This window comes from Lissotriton helveticus, chromosome 10 (assembly GCF_964261635.1).
Source record: "Lissotriton helveticus chromosome 10, aLisHel1.1, whole genome shotgun sequence".
NCBI classification, from domain to species: domain Eukaryota; kingdom Metazoa; phylum Chordata; class Amphibia; order Caudata; family Salamandridae; genus Lissotriton; species Lissotriton helveticus.
The window spans coordinates 72,280,618-72,298,160 of record NC_136071.1 but is presented as its reverse complement, the minus strand read 5'-3'; the positions used below and the strand labels follow the sequence as shown (position 1 = coordinate 72,298,160).

At 46.7% G+C, this 17,543-nt stretch overlaps 1 protein-coding gene across 1 annotated transcript in view; it reads left to right on the top strand.

Annotated features, from left to right (window-relative positions):
• Nucleotides 1-17,543, top strand: part of CFP (complement factor properdin) — a 137,637-nt gene that overhangs the window by 75,604 nt on the left and 44,490 nt on the right. The window contains exons 3-5 of the mRNA XM_078664778.1: nt 3,893-4,062; nt 8,422-8,592; nt 11,479-11,676. Coding sequence (XP_078520904.1) covers nt 3,893-4,062; nt 8,422-8,592; nt 11,479-11,676 — 539 coding nt within the window. The remainder of the gene's footprint in view (nt 1-3,892; nt 4,063-8,421; nt 8,593-11,478; nt 11,677-17,543) is intronic.

Here is a 17,543-nt window from a genome sequence, read left to right as displayed (position 1 = left end):
TGCAAAAACAATGGGAAGCAGTGTGTTTCAATTAATTCCCAGGTAAGCTTACGGAATGTCTCCAAATAGTCTTTAACAACCAGACGGCTGTGCTGTCTGGTAGGCTTCGATCTAACAAGGTTGGAGCAGCTCAGGTATTGTTTCCAGGCTGATGTTATCAGCTTCAGGAAGTGGATGGATGTTCCTTCAGCTCCCCAAATCAGGACAGCATCTCACGGGCTCTGCACTGCGGAAGGCAGCGAGCAGGTTGTCACACCCACAAGACAAATTCAAATAACCACAGTTCTGTGTAGCATTCACTGTATCTTGGATAGGGTGCCATTCATTTATTGATTTTGCCAACGTTTTCGAACCACACGCATAAACATGCACACTCTCACATATCCAGGCACACACACTCTCACATAAAGAATAAGCACAATATTGTATTGTAAGTGCATTTATATAGCGCTTACTACCCCTGATGAGGTGTCAAAGTGCTTTTTCAGCCAGTGGCACGCTACTCCGGAACCCATAAAGTATTAGTGGTGAATTAGTATAGTGAAATATGAAAGTAATTTGAGAGGTGGATATGTTAGTCAGTTATTTGGATTGCGAAGGATAGTGGAGGGATAGAAGAGGGAACCACTCTATTGGTTCAGTCAAAACAATGCTCCCGAAACAGATCATCCCCCTCCGCCCCCTGGTACTCGGAAACTTTAAGGACACAAAAGCAGCTGTGCCGGAGGAATGAAAGGAACTGGCGCAGACACTATTCCGAAGAGGTTAAAACAACATACAAGCACTCGGTCACTATATATAAAAATATGATCTTGGATGCTAAGAAGAAGTTCTTTTCAGAGAAAATTGAACTCGCTAAAAACTCAAACAAGGCTTTGTTTGAGACCACTAAACAGTTGGCCGGATGCTTACCTAATCTACAACCCCCCTCTTCCCAATCATTTTGTGATGCATTGGCTAACTATTTTTACAACAAAGTCAATGATATTTACGCTGTCTTTGCCAACTGTGTAGAAACACAACAAAACACTGCGCCTGAGATGGTGAGCTCCTCCATGGCTGGCCCATCTCTTTCTCAGTTTAAAGAGGTCACTATTAATCAGGTCAGGGACATTGTGTCATCCATCAAATCAGGCTCTGCCCTTGATCCCTGCCCTTTTAAAGTACTGCTCCCAGTCTCAGAAGTACTGCTTCCAGCCATCACTACCATCTGTAACACCATGATTAACACAGGTGTTTACCCCTCCGATCTAAAAAAGACGCTACTAAAGCCGCTACTGAAAAAACATAACCTAGATAGGAACGAGCTTAAAAATTACCGACCGATTGCCAATCTGTCTATCTTGGCTAAAGTTGTCGAGAAGGCCCTAAACACTCAACTATCAGCCTTTATAGAAACCCATAATCTACTGGATGACTCCCAGTTTGGTTTCCGCCTAAATCATGGGACAGAGACGGCCCTGATCAAGGCTACAGAGGACATCAGAACCATTCGCGACGCGGGTGGTACAGCAGTCTTGACACTGCTGGACCTATCAGCGGCATTCGACACGGTCGATCATGCCATCTTGATCGACCGTGTCGAAGCATTGGGGATTAGACACAGGGCTAGGACTCTCCTAGCTTCCTTCCTTGCCGAGAGAACTCAGGTAGTCACCATAGGGCCTTTTCAGTCCACCACCCTGTCCTTGCCGTGCGGTGTACCTCAAGGCTCATCCCTGAGTCCGACACTCTTTAACATATATGTGTCGGACCTTGCCAAAACCATTCGTGCCCATGGGATGAGCCTTACATCTTACGCCGACGACACTCAGTTGGTTCTGGCCATCAGAAATGACGGCCAAAAAATCGCCGATAATTTCAATCTGGGCATGCAGGCCATAGGGAATTGGATGGCATCCAATTGCCTTAAATTGAACTCGGATAAGTCCGAGGTGGTCATCTTTGGAAGCTTAACCCCAGAATGGTCCTCCCGCAGGTGGCCACAGTCTATGGGTCCTCCCCCCACCCCTGTCAGCAAAGTGAGGAATCTAGGTGTCATGTTTGACGACCGTCTCACGTTTTTCCCCCATGCAAATCAGATTGCCTCCTCTGCTTTTTATAAGCTACGAATCATTAAAAAAATTCTCCCCTTCCTTCCTGTCTCAGCTGGTAAAACCCTGATCGCCTCCTTGGTCCTGTCCACCTTGGACTATTGTAATGCCCTATTTCTGAATTCCCAAGAAAAAGTTCTCAATAAGCTGCAAACCATCCAAAATGCGGCTGCCAGACTGCTGGGTGATATCCCCAAGTTTCAATCAGTCTCAGGAACCATCAGAGAACTTCACTGGCTTTCCATCAGGAACAGATCTAAATTCAAAGCTTTGTGTATTGTCTATAAGGCGTTGCATAACCAAGGACCAGCCTTTCTTACGCAACAACTTGTTCCTTATCGGCCCACCAGATCCCTGAGGTCTTCTGACCTCCTCCAGCTGGAAATACCCCGTACCAAACTGGTTTCATGGGGCGACAGAAGATTTCTCGTTTCAGCACCCAAGCTCTGGAATACTTTGCCACTATCTATCAAGAGCAGCCCCTCTCTGTGGTCTTTCCGAAAGCAACTTAAAACGTGGCTATTTGATCAATAATTACCTCCTTCTCTAAGGCAGATTTCAGCAAATACTTAGCGCCGAGATGCCCACGGGCCTTCGTTGCGCTTAACAAGTGTTTAAATAAATAAAAGGTTTGCACTTATATAGCACTTGCTACCCCGATGGGGGTGTTGAAGCGCTTTTTCAGCGATTAATATGCTATTCTGGAACCATAACGGATTAGTGGTGAATTAGTATAGTGAAATATGAAAGAAATTTACTGGTGGATATGATAGTCGGTTATTTGGATTGGGCACAATAGCTGAGGGATAGACGAGGGAAGGATATCGAATTTTTGCTTTTTGGAGCTTTTAGCAGTAGGAAGAGCCTTGGGATGAGAAAAAGGGAGGTGGAGGGCGAAGAGTTAGGGGAAGGGTTTAAAAACGGCTTGTTTTGGGGAATTGGAATAGTAAAAGAGGTATGAGATTAGGCAAGGAGGGGTAGAGTAGGGAAGAGTCTAGAAAGGGTTATTTTTGGGATCATAGTAGTATATCAAATACACGCGCACGCAAACACCCACGTGCACACAAGCAAATACACACTCACACACACACACATATTTAGTTTAAATATACTGATGAAGAGACCCCAGTTTGTGAGGCGTCTAGATGGGATTTACATGACCTATACCACAATGGAAATAGGTAAAAAGTCATGTGCCTCTGCACTAAATTCATACACCACCAAGTGTCTGCACATAGCCAGGCTGCATTGGCCACTTTCGGTTATGAATGTGGGCTTCTTTCAAGCATAACCACAGGCCAGAAGAACCTTGAGTTTGGCTGATCGCCGTGTAATTGAGGAATAAAACCACAGGGCAGTCCAGGAAAAGTCAAATAGAAGCAGGGTGGCACAGCTGTCCTTGCCATGAATGATGTTTGTCTCTAATGACATAAGACCAGGGCACAAGTCGTAAAAAACAGAAGTGGGGGGATACTGTCACCGGAAGTGACGTCACGACATAAAGTGACGTCACGAAAGGTGCCGGGCTCCTCGTCCCAGAGAGGCCAAAGAGTGAAGTCCAGCTGTTTGGCAGGGGGATGGCGTCCCCCGGTAAAATAAGTGGGGGGATGCCGTCCACCGGCGTGGTACCCCGACTCGAGCCCTGCGTAAGTCTCTTCCTGCCATTTCCAGATTGAAGACAGAGCATGCGCAGTCCCTCTAGATGCACGTGGCAGCAGTAAGGCAGTCGGAGAGGCGGAAGAGCCCTTGGTTGATGACGTCATACTGACGCTCTGCTTTGTTTGTCTCGCGCCCTGAAGCCCTGCAGAATGGAGTCCATGGAGCATCTGGGGACCCTGCAGCGTGACATGCACCGAGGGGGTCCAGCAGCGTCGGCGGGCCTGCTACGGGCGGGGGAGCTGCGAGGGAGACGACAAGCTCGAGAACAAGATGGAGACCAGAGTCTGCTCCATGCAAGACTGCTGCCCAGGTGAGTGCCCAGAGCCCCTCCGCGTGCCCACAGGCTGTGCCAGCCTTTCTGTTGCATTCTTGTTTTTTTTACCAGGATGTTGGGTGATAGAACTGAGCTGCTCTGTCAATTGGAGGTCTTCGATTTTGGGGCAGGGGAATCCTCAAGATGGCAACCCCAGGGAATCAGTGTCCTTGTAAGAGGCAAGATAGAAGTGCATTGGCTGCTGTACATGCTGAGTTGTGGGGCATGGGGCAGGACTCCAGGCATGGATGGAATGGTTGTTGTGGGGCAGGACTCCAGGCATGGATGGAATTGTTGTTGTGGGGAAGGACTCCAGGCATGGATGGAGTTGTTGTTGTGGGGCAGGACTCCAGGCATGGATGGAATTGTTGTTGTGGGGCAGGACTCCAGGCATGGATGGAATTGTTGTTGTGGGGAAGGACTCCAGGCATGGTTGGAATTGTTGTTGTGGGGAAGGACTCCAGGCATGGATGGAATTGTTGTTGTGGGGCAGGATTCCAGGCATGGATGGAATTGTTGTTGTGGGGCAGGACTCCAGGCTTGGATGGAATTGTTGTTGTGGGGAAGGACTCCAGGCATGGTTGGAATTGTTGTTGTGGGGAAGGACTCCAGGCATGGATGGAATTGTTGTTGTTAGGAAGGACTCCAGACATGGATGGAATTGTTGTTGTTGGGAAGGACTCCAGGCATGGATGGAATTGTTGTTGTGGGGAAGGACTCCAGGCATGGATGGAATTGTTGTTGTTGGGAAGGACTCCAGGCTTGGATGGAATTGTTGTTGTGGGGAAGGACTCCAGGCATGGATGGAATTGTTGTTGTGGGGAAGGACTCCAGGCATGGATGGAATTGTTGTTGTTGGGAAGGACTCCAGGCATGGATGGAATTGTTGTTGTGGGGAAGGACTCCAGGCATGGATGGAATTGTTGTTGTGGGTAAGGACGCACGCATGGTTGCTGCTGGAATGGATCTTGTGGGGCTTGAAGTAGGACCGTTCACAAGGTAAGGGATCCGGGCGGGTCCCTTGAAGGGTAGAGAGGTCCCCACAAAGGAGGTTGGAGGGGATACGTCCTCCCTATTAAAGGTATCTACAGACAATTGGGTATCCCTTCTTGAACCAGGCTGGTTCCTCCAAGAGAGAAAAAGAGGTCTAGGAGACACCAAGTATTTGTTTTGTCAGTCTTTTGCCGACCCACTAATGTGGGTGGGAAGGGAAAAGGCCATTTTCTTAATATAGCCCTCACTCACTCTGGCTCACTCTGACATGCTTCATCATCGGGCTCACCCCAACTCCTAAAGGTTAGGGTGGGCTCAACCATATTTCTGGGAGCACATACGAAGACTTGGTGATTGGGGGCGTAACTTTAAAGATAAAACTCCTCCCCCACTCCTAAAGTATCCTTTATTATTAGAGTGGGAGGGAAGGTTTAAAAACAAAATAGTAGGGTTTAGAAGATGTGATGGTCCTATGACCCTAACTAGAACACCAACATGTTTAAGCCCTTCCTAATGGCCTGTTAATGGTTCTGGGCTTTCATCAGGGTGGGATGCGATGAAGTCACATGCCCGAGAACGGGAGTGAAAAGTGGGCATGCAACTTGCATGTGTGATATATAATTTGTGTAACTAGTCTGATATTTGCCGCTGTAGTAAAGAGGAATTACCCCATATTATCAGGGCGTTTGCTCCCAATGGGGACATGAGAGGGAGGCAAGCAGGTGAGCAAAGCAGGTAGTAGGTTACTGTCAGGGACGGACCTTTGACAAATGTGTGACTACAAGGCCTCCCTCTCATGCCCCCGTTGAGAGCAAACACCCTGATAATGTGAAGTAATTCCTCTTAACTACAGCGGCAAGTATCAGACTTGTTCCAAATATTTATATCACACATGCAAGTTGCATGCTCCCTTTTCACTCACTTTCTCGGTGGAAGCGACTGCATCGCATCCCACCCTGATGGAAGCCCAGGACCATTTACAGCCCATTAGAAGGGCTGAAACATGTTGGTGTTCTATTTAGGGTCGGTGGACCATCACATCCTCTAAACCTTACTATTTTGTTTTTAAACCTTCCCTCCCACTTCAATAATAAAGGATACTTTAGGAGTGGAGGAGGAATGTTATCTTTAAAGTTACGCCCGATACACCAAGTGTTCGTAAGTGCTCCCTGAAATATAGTTGAGCCCACCCTGACCTTTAGGATTTGGGGTGAGCCCGATGATGGAGCATCACACCACTAGAGTGAGTGAGGGCTATATTAGGAAAAGGGCCTTTACCCCTTCCCACCCACATTAGTGCATCGGCAAAAGACTGACGAAACAAATACTTGGTGTCCCAAAGACCTCTTTTTCCCTCTTGGAGGAACCAGCCTGGTTCCAGAAGGGATACCCACTTGTCTGTAGATAGCTTGAAGTAGGACTCCAGCCACAGAGGCAGATCGTGGGAGCGGTAGATGTGGGGCATAGAGTAGGACTCCAGGTATGCGTGCCTGCTGCTGGATTGATTCTTGTGGGGCTTGCAGTAGGACTGCAGGTATGGATGGAATGGTAGTTGTAGTACTCCAGCCACAGAGGCAGATCGTGGGAGCGGTAGGTGTGGGGTTATAGAGTAGGACTCCAGACATAGTTGCATAACAAAGCAGGGGTAGGGGTTGCGGCATGGACTAGGAGTCCAACTTTGGTTGCATGGGGTTGGAGTGCTGGTGGTGAAGACAAACTAAAACTGCTGCTGTGGTTGTATTGCGTAGGCGGTCTGCTGCTGGTGGGGACATAGAGTAGGTTTCTAGCTTTGTTTGTGTGGTTGGTGGTGCTGGTTGTGGAGACCTGAAGTAGGACTCCAGATTTGTTTGCGTGGTGTAGGAGTGCTGCTGGTGGGGACATAGAGTAGGTTTCTGGCTTTGTTTGTGTGGTTGGTGGTGCTGGTTGTGGAGACCAGAAGTAGGACTCCAGATTTGTTTGCATGGTGTAGCAGTGCTGCTGGTGGGGACATATAGTAGGTTTCTGGCTTTGTTTGTGTGGTCGGTGGTGCTGGTTTTGGAGACCTGAAGTAGGACTCTAGTTTTGTTTGCATGGTGTAAGAGTGCTACTGGTGGGGACATATATGAGGTTTCTGGCTTTGTTTGTGTGGTCGGTGGTGCTGGTTGTGGAGACCTGAAGTAGGACTCCAGATTTGTTTGCATGGTGTAGGAGTGCTGCTGGTGGGGACATAGAGTAGGTTTATGGCTTTGTTTGTGTGGTTGGTGGTGCTGGTTGTGGAGTCCTGAAGTACAACTGCAGTTTTGTTTGCATGGTGTAGGAGTGCTGCTGGTGGGGACATAGAGTCGATTTCTGGCATTGTTTGTGTGGTCGGTAGTGCTGGTTGTGGAGACCTGAAGTAGGACTCTAGATTTGTTTGCATGGTGTGGGAGTGTTGGTTTTGAAGGCATAGAGTAGGACTTTTTCTATAGTTGAATGATGTTGGATTGATGTCTGTGGGGAGGGGCACAAGGAAGGTTGGAGAATGGAGAGAAAACAACTCTTTAGCTGTGTAGGGATGGCATAAGGGCCATTATTATGAGCGAGAAGGCGTGTAAGTAGTGGCGCAGGGTGCTGACCATGTACAAGTAGTACATTGTGGTAGTGTCGCCAGTAAGGAGAGCGTGCATGCAATGTCTTTTGGAATCATGGGACGTAGGAGGACCTTTGACCACATGATCAGAGTAAATATTTATTAGGAACTCTGGCTCCATGATATCACAAAATTTCCCTTTAGGGCTAAAGTGGTTCTTCATCATCTGCGCAAAGAGTAATTCAGAGACAATCGTAAGGTGATCAAAACATTATGACCCTTGATGGGGCCAGTGAGGCAACTGGCCCATATCTACCCAGACTAGACAGAAGACTGTTTATAGAGAATTATGTAGCACTAGCAATGTTGCATGGCTGCACCATATGCACATTTGGCTTGTTTTTTTTGTCTTAGGCCTAGGTTTTGTCTTACCGCAGCCAAGGTGCTAAGCTAACAACTCTTTCATATGCTGCATGACTCTTCCTTCTCGGCCTGTTTCTCTCCTGTCTACCCTCACTGCCTGTTACTCTCCTCTCTAAATGCTTCTCATTTCCATTCCAGCCTACCAACCTCCCTCCTCATTGCTTCTCTCTGCCCTCTCTGCCTGTGCATCCACTGTGACTTGTTGTCCCTGTTTTTTCTTTATCTGCCTCTTTGCTTTGGCTACCTGTCCTGTCTTTGTATTTTACTCTTTTCTCTCTGCCTGTCTCTTTCCCTAGGTTCCAGCTCATGTTCTAGACCCTCCCACCCATTTTCCTATCTACTATCTGCTGAGACATTGTAACCAAGCTTCTTGTGTCACCTTGTTTTTCCAGAGGATGGTGGCTGGTCAAATTGGACCCCCTGGTCACCCTGCTCAGTGACTTGCAAGTCTGGAACCATGGAGAGGAGGAGAGAGTGTAACAACCCGGCACCAACCTGCGGAGGAACCTGCCATGGCACAAGCAAGGAAATCTCCAATTGCGACACCGGGAGGATCTGCCCAAGTGAGTGCCCATTTCACCCCTCCCTCTGATGTGGAAATTAATTGAGATATTCATTGGGTGATGGGGAGAAGGGACCCCATTTATAGGTAGAACCTTCCCAGAATGGGACTAGACTAGGGGAACGCAAAGCTGATGGGTGGAAAAAGAAACACGGCAGTGTTAGCGCACAAGGGAGCATGGAGTTTTTTGGGAAAACCCAGTGACGGCTAGCTTCGATAAAAAATGGTGGGGCACGAAGGTGCTCGACTCACCATAAATGCAGAGCTTGAGCATGACCGCTGCAGCACTTCTCCTTTCCACGAACTGGAAAAGGAAGGACTTCCTTCCTGCTTGTGGACCGGAACTCAAACCAAAACTAGAGCTGCGTTGACGTTGTGCATGCAGCTCCAGGATTGGTGGGAGCAGGCTGACCCAGTGCTCATTTTGATGCTGGGGGCCTGTGCCGGCAATCCCCAGGCTGTTACACAGCCTGGGGATTGCTGGATCTACTGAGTGCATGTCGGGCTGGCTGTCGCAAGACGGCCGGACAATCCGACTTGCGAACTGTAGACCAGTGCTGACATCCTGCATTTGCAGGATTCAGCCCTGCCCCCACCCTCACACTCTAGACAGCGCGAGCCAGTTCGGTGGCAAATATATAAAATGGCATTGCAATACCATTTTATTTATTTATGTGTGCCTGCTGCGGACGCAGCAGAAGTGGCAACTCTCCTCCGCTCCTGACAAGGAGCCGCCCTGGGAAAACCATGGTCTAATAGGGTAGGTGTTTTTTGCCACTCAAGGTGGGTATGACATTGAGTAGGCTCAAGGGTGATGACCATTGATAATATCAATTGCAGTTTTGGAGCTCAAGGGAAGGCTGAGGTGAGGTTGATGAAGTTATGGGACAATGGTCAGATGTTGTCTATAGCACAGGAGGAACTTGAGGGAAGCTGGCACTAGATAGTAAGAAACCCTCTGGGAGTTATGTTGATGACAGTTATGGACATGTAGGAATTTAAGTCAAGGTAGATCTAGCTTGATAGACCAGAGCGTGACGGGCAGAAGGCAGCTATGACGATGGAGGAATGCAAGGGGAGGTGGGACTGGATTGAGAAGACCATAAGATGGTGGGGGGGGTACAGCGTTTACTACGCAACTTTTACAACGCTGTGCCTTTTTGACGCAACTTTTACAACACAAGTCGTTACAACGACTTGCGCTGGGGGGCGCTCCAGGATAGGGAATAGATTAATTTACTATCCAACTCCTTCCCTACTATCCACGGGGACTGGAGTTGGAATAGTAAATTAAACTATTCACTATCCAGCGCCCCCCAACGCAAGTCGTTGTAACGACTTGCGTTGTAAAAGTTGCGTCGTAAAGGCATGCGTTGTAAATGCATGCGTAGTAACGACATACATCCGATGGTGGGCTGATGATAACCGCGTCAGTTCAGTAGTTTAAAGAAAGGGGGCCCTGCATTTAGAACATTATGTGGAGAGGCTGGTGATGTCACTTAGAGCCTCAAAGAAAGATGAAGCTGGTTGAGAAGAATATATGTTGATGAGGAAGTGGTAGTCATGGCTGTTCAGGAGCCCGATAGATGGGAAAGATGGATCGAGTTGACTGTGGGTCATTAGGGGGCCGTTGCGTTGATGGGAGCCATGAGTACTTAGGAGTTTAGGGGAAGCTGGCACTAGGTTGATAAGATCATTGGCCATTGGCAGACTATAGGCACAGAAGCTCAAGTCAAGCTAGACATTGCAATGGCCATATTATAGCCATGAAAGTAAAAGAGGTTGATGGAAGCGCAAGCTTTCAGCCAATGAGGGGGTAATGCGGCGATAACAGCTGTGTCAACGTGGGAGCGCAATGGAAGTGGGGCTTGAAACTGGACTAGGAGGGGATCAGAGGATGAGAGGTATCCCAGTGGAGAAATCAAGGGATGGTGGAGCTGCATGGAGATTTCTGAGTTCAGCGTCAGGGGTGCCAGTTAACTCTGCTCCTATGAGTTCAGGTGTCAATTTTTACATTCTGCAATTGAGTGATGAACAGGTGCTTGAGGAAAAAGTCAATTTGTCTTTGTTAATTATTTTGTATGACAACCTCAAGTACAAAAATTGGGACAACACATGTGCCCGTTCCAAATCACACTTCTTTAAAGCTTCACATTGTTTGAAGGTGAGTGCTTACATTAGAAGAAAGTCAAATTAACAGAAAGTTGCTTCAAACTGGAAATCTATAGTGTGGCCAGTAATGATGTCACAAGGCTAGTTTTTATTTACCTTTTAAAGCTGTCAATTTCTTTTCTTGTAAACATTTGTAACTCATGCAGTTTTGTTTTGCTTGGTTTTATTATTACTGTGGTTTTTCCATAGATTGCCATAAGCAATGACATCACACCCTTCCGGTCTGAGCACGTCCAGTGTGACATCACTTCAGGACCCTGATGACAGATACCCTAGGGGATGCCATTCTTCTCTCTGTGCATTTCTATGGCAAAGATCAATGTTTTTAACATTGTAGATAAATGGGGTGCAGGGAGTGTACACATGTGGGTAAACTCTAGATAAGGCAGGCGGTATTTTCGTCAATTTTTGGCAGGTGTTCCCCATCTACCAATCTCTAACTAAACACCTGAGTACCATACTTTTCAAGAACTACAGCAACATATAAGAATAAATGTAATTAAAAAGCAACCTTAAGGACGCAAGAAAAACCTAACTAGTGCATGGTCATGGTTCATAATTCCAAATTTGGATAAGCCTGCCCTGTACACTCTAGCACAGTCCCGCTTTGTCTTTACAAACAGGCCTGAGTAGGGACATGGAGTGAGTGACTTGACCGTCCATGTTAGATACTGATGTACAGTCCCATGGTTTACTTTATCTCTCTCCTCTCTAGCCCACGGTTCTTGGAGTAGTTGGGGTGCCTGGGGTGAGTGCTCCAGCAGCTGCGTACAAGAAGCTGCAAGAAACCTACCAACGCAAGTACGTCACCGACAGTGCAACAATCCACCACCCTCCACCGACCCACCAGGAAATGATTGCCCTGGAACTGGGAATGAGGTCAGGGACTGCAGTGGCCTTCCTTTTTGCCCAGGTAAGAGACCCCCTTGCACCCTGCTTTAAGAGAGGTACAGGTGAACTAGGAGGCACTGAGGCAAGACCCTAGAGTGACCGACCGACACAAAACAAGACTTAACACATGGTATCTGGTGAACATTACATATACTAGAGGTCATTTTTCCGATAACCTTCTGCACGGATCCTACAGAAATGGACATGTTTTTAGAGAGTGGGTCTGATCTCCCAGCATTTGGGGAGGTGGGTTATAGGGGACTCAACTGTAATAGAGAAGTGACTAATTAGCACTGCTTAATTTGAGCCGGTGGGTTCCGGTGCTCGGCACCGGCACTTAATTGTCAGAACCAGCATTATGAGAGTCTGCCACATGGTGGTGCTGTTTGTTTAATTTAGAGACAAGCACAGCAACAATTGTTTATTAATTAAATATACACTATGAGTGACTAATACCTGCTCAAAGCCATTCTTTCAGCTTTATGAGCCTGGAATTGACAGAATTGTCACACTTGTAGGAGTGTGATCGTTATTAGTTAAGTTGTTGCTGTAATTGGCAGCACTGACAGTGGCACTGGGTTTTGCTAGCAGTAGTGGCCTCCTGACTAGGGCCCTGCCACTTATTTTATTTACAATTTAAGCACTGCTAACAGGAGGTAAGTGTGATTTACTCAGTTACCTTTTCATGGCACCAAAAGAGAGTACCTCATGCATCTTTTCATGGCGCTAGAAGAAGGTGAGACATTTTGAAAATGATCTGACGCACAACTAACATTTTGTATGTCACTTTTGAGCTCTGTGCCCCAACCTGCAGAAAAGCAGAAGCCAGTCATTCGACAAGACTTCTCAGAAACAACACCATTTAATAGCAAGAATTTATAAAACGTCCTGTGTGGAAAATCAAGTATTTAACTGCATAAATCTATTCACTTATGTGCACCTTCTTGCTGGGAACCTGAAGGACAGAGAAACACAGCAGTACCCCTGTTAAGTAATGTCTGTCAGTCTATCTTCCAAGGTAGAGCTCAGTGTGATTTGAAGCTGTGGGGTCCTAGATGTTAGCTATAAGATCTGCCTTCAGTAGGTTGTACCTGAATGTCCTGCCTGGTTACAGGGAATAATTAACCACCACAGGGGCAGCCCTAACCACCTGAATCAGGGGCAATTCATATTTTATCCTAACAATGGCTCACAGTGTACATGCACATTTATTTTAAGGAAACAAAACATAACACAAATGTCCACAATAAATAATTGAATCAAACAGCAATACATAGAAAAAAATAGAAAATCCAAAATTACAGGGAATAGCAGTTACAGTCATCTCAGACTCCTAGCTCACCAATGTGTGATCCTGGGCAAATTTCTGAAGTTGAGCTTGGACTCTTGCTGTGAAGACGCGACTGTAGGTCAGAGTTGAAATCCTCCACAACAGCGGGGATGAACCAATACAGGAAGCAAGAACATGTTTTCTGAAACAGACTCTGATCACCAGTTGGCAAACTCCAATGTTGGCACTTTACATAGCAAACACAAGGTGATGATGGACGGAGCACTGTACATTTTCAGGCACTCACACCCAGTCACAGTTCTGGGTTAAATCCATCATCATTCTTTAGCTCACTTCGCCACCTCAGTTCAGACCCAGCTATATGCAAATCAGTCTTGACCCTGTGCCTCATGGGAACAATCCAGCCCGAACTGCCAAGCCAGGTCTTCACTTTACATACACATTTGAGGGGGGTCGTCAGTGTGATTAGCAGGTGGCTGGAACAGGCGCTCCCGCCCACCATTACTCCATTTTTAGGTCTCGCTGGCGTTGCAGGGCGAAGCCCTGCCGCCAACGAGACTTATAGCTGCCTTGCTCCCTGCCAAGGGAGTCAGAGCAGTGAGCGAGCAGATACAGACCTGGGCACGAGCCGACCCAGGTCTGTGAACGCGCCGTGCTTGAAAGTGGAGCAGCTTGTGCACGTTTGTTGCACTTCAGACGTCCCAAGCACAGCCAGACCAATTATCACAGCGTGAGACTTCACTTCCTCAGGCGCCAGCAAGACCAATTATCCCAGCATGAGTCACCACTTCCTCTGGCGCCAGCAACAATTATCACAGCATGAGGCCCACTTATCCCAGCATGTCAACAGGCGCCTCAGGCTGCTGGAGCACTCAACTATAATTAATGCACAGTTGAGTGCTCCAGCAGGTGGGGCGCCTCTCGGCATGCTGTGATAATTGAGCAGGCATATTACTGGCGCCACCACCACCCTTCATTAGTCATAAAGGCTGCATAATTAGGGCGGCATGCTCTATTTAAACGTGCAGCACTGAACATTTTAGAAGGCGAATCAGCGGACATTCATTGGAGGCACGACCTATTTGAAGACGCTTGTTTTACTGGGGTAAGTTCTGTGAACTGTTTAGTTTGTTTACTTTATTATAATCTAAGTGGCAGGGTTGGCTAAATTTTGAGAGAATTGGAGGCACGACCTATTTGAAGACGCTTGTTTTACTGGGGTAAGTTCTGTGAACGGTTTAGTTTGTTTACTTTATTATAGTCTAAGTGGCAGGGTTGGCTAAATTTTGGAATTGGAGGCACGACCTATTTGAAGACGCTTGTTTTACTGGGGTAAGTTCTGTGAACTGTTTAGTTTGTTTACTTTATTATAATCGAAGTGGCAGGGTTGGCTAAATTTTGAGAGAATTGGAGGCACGACCTATTTGAAGACGCTTGTTTTACTGGGGTAAGTTCTGTGAACGGTTTAGTTTGTTTACTTTATTATAGTCTAAGTGGCAGGGTTGGCTAAATTTTGGAATTGGAGGCACGACCTATTTGAAGACGCTTGTTTTACTGGGGTAAGTTCTGTGAACTGTTTAGTTTGTTTACTTTATTATAATCTAAGTGGCAGGGTTGGCTAAATTTTGAGAGAATTGGAGGCACGACCTATTTGAAGACGCTTGTTTTACTGGGGTAAGTTCTGTGAACGGTTTAGTTTGTTTACTTTATTATAGTCTAAGTGGCAGGGTTGGCTAAATTTTGGAATTGGAGGCACGACCTATTTGAAGACGCTTGTTTTACTGGGGTAAGTTCTGTGAACTGTTTAGTTTGTTTACTTTATTATAATCGAAGTGGCAGGGTTGGCTAAATTTTGAGAGAATTGGAGGCACGACCTATTTGAAGACGCTTGTTTTACTGGGGTAAGTTCTGTGAACTGTTTAGTTTGTTTACTTTATTATAATCGAAGTGGCAGGGTTGGCTAAATTTTGAGAGAATTGGAGGCACGACCTATTTGAAGACGCTTGTTTTACTGGGGTAAGTTCTGTGAACTGTTTAGTTTGTTTACTTTATTATAGTCTAAGTGGCAGGGTTGGCTAAATTTTGGAATTGGAGGCACGACCTATTTGAAGACGCTTGTTTTACTGGGGTAAGTTCTGTGAACTGTTTAGTTTGTTTACTTTATTATAATCGAAGTGGCAGGGTTGGCTAAATTTTGAGAGAATTGGAGGCACGACCTATTTGAAGACGCTTGTTTTACTGGGGTAAGTTCTGTGAACTGTTTAGTTTGTTTACTTTATTATAATCGAAGTGGCAGGGTTGGCTAAATTTTGAGAGAATTGGAGGCACGACCTATTTGAAGACGCTTGTTTTACTGGGGTAAGTTCTGTGAACTGTTTAGTTTGTTTACTTTATTATAATCGAAGTGGCAGGGTTGGCTAAATTTTGAGAGAATTGGAGGCACGACCTATTTGAAGACGCTTGTTTTACTGGGGTAAGTTCTGTGAACTGTTTAGTTTGTTTACTTTATTATAGTCTAAGTGGCAGGGTTGGCTAAATTTTGGAATTGGAGGCACGACCTATTTGAAGACGCTTGTTTTACTGGGGTAAGTTCTGTGAACTGTTTAGTTTGTTTACTTTATTATAATCTAAGTGGCAGGGTTGGCTAAATTTTGCGAGAATTGGAGGCACAACCTATTTGAAGACGCTTGTTTTACTGGGGTAAGTTCTGTGAACTGTTTAGTTTGTTTACTTTATTATAGTCTAAGTGGCAGGGTTGGCTAAATTTTGCGAGAAAAGGAAAAATATTCAGGAGATGATGGTATGGGGCAAGTGTGGCACATGTATAATTATGCATACACCATAGAAAAGCAAGTTGCAAAATGTCCGGTGTTCGGCGGATGGGTTCACAGTGCTGTTGCGAACAACATTGGTTGGCCTGATGTTCTCTTAAAGGTTTTGGGCGTTATTATGCAAGTATATAAATCAATGTGCAGGATGCTAGTAGATGCTAGCTGTCTCTGCCAGGTGCTAGCTGTCTCTGCGCCTGTCAGGTGCTAGCTGTCTCTGCACTTTGAGATGCTTTCTGCTTCTGCATTTGTGAAGGTTTGCTGGAAATTGAGATGTTGCCTGTGCCTACAGTTGTGAGATCTAGGCTTTGCAGCACTTGCGAGGCGCTCTCTAGGTCTGCACCTGTGAGATGCTGGTTGTCCTTGCACCCCTGAATCTCGGCTTTCAATTGACTTGTGAGAAGAGGGCTGTGTCTGCACCCGTGACATGCTGTGACTTGCTTTCTCTGCACCCGTAACATGCTAGCTGTGTGTGTGACATGTTGACTGTCCTCGTGAGAAGCTGGCGGCTGTGCTGGTGGTATGCTGATTGTGCATGTGACATGTTGACTGGTTGCCCTTGCACGGTTGATGTAGTGCTGATATTAAGACTACACCTGCAGTCCTGGCCTGGCTGAGGATTTCTGGGGTGCAGGGGTGGAGTGCGCTGTATGTGTGGTTGGGATACGGTACCTGGCAGGAGTGTGCATGGACTGGTGTGATGTTAGTAGCCTATTGCCCAGAAATGCCCAGTTTGAAACACATTTGTGTGCATGGACTGGTGTGATGTTAGTAGCCTATTGCCCAGAAATGCCCAGTTTGAAACACATTTGTGTGCATGGACTGGTGTGATGTTAGTAGCCTATTGCCCAGAAATGCCCAGTTTGAAACACATTTTCAGTGCTTAATTTGTGCCGGTGCTCGGCACCGGCAGTTAATTCAGAGGGCCGGGAGTATAAATTCCTTCTTTTGCGGTCAAAATTTCGGATAACTGTTTAAAATAAAATAAACATACCTGCGAATATAACTGCCTGAGGGAATTCCTAATATGTCTCCACAGACTGGCCCACCGCTTTCACTGACTGGCCCACCACGGCGTTACTGTTCCGGCATTATGAGTGTGTATTTGTATTCTGTGATTGTCTCGGCCCTCGTCAATTAGTGAATAAACAGAGCAGGGTTTGCGCATCCAATCATCCATGCCCTTGCTTGATACAGCCTGTCTTCGCCCTCCTATTGGAAGATTTCAGATGAGGGCTGGATCATTGCTAAACGTAGGCAAGGTAGGCTGTGAGACCACAGGCAAATGTAACGTAAAGGCATGTGAGGAAAAAGTAAAAACGCAAACTTTTCTTTCGCTTTGCTGCCTACAACTGCCAGCGACATGTGGTGTTCATGGTTCACAGCACCCCAACTCCTCCTATTAGCATTCTGCTTAGGGCTGTGCCTGCTGGCCTCACACCTTGTGCGGCTCCCCATTTATCTAGGCCTAAACAATCTGTAACATATGGAAGAACTGGTGAGTCTCTTCGCATATTCTGCAGTCGGGCACCATCAATTTAGCGTTAAGCCGCTGCCGCGCACTTCAATTGCTGAGCTGGGCAAGGGGAACGAACATTGGGCATCAGGATACCAGGCCTGGACTGATTAATGACTTCACCAGTGCCTGGATGACCTGCTGTGACCCGCCATCCTCGAGGTTTGCATGGAGTGGGAGCAGAGGAGACCATGGTTGGCAATACGTTTCCAGTGTGCCTCACAAATCTGAATATCCCACAGTCCAGAGATTCC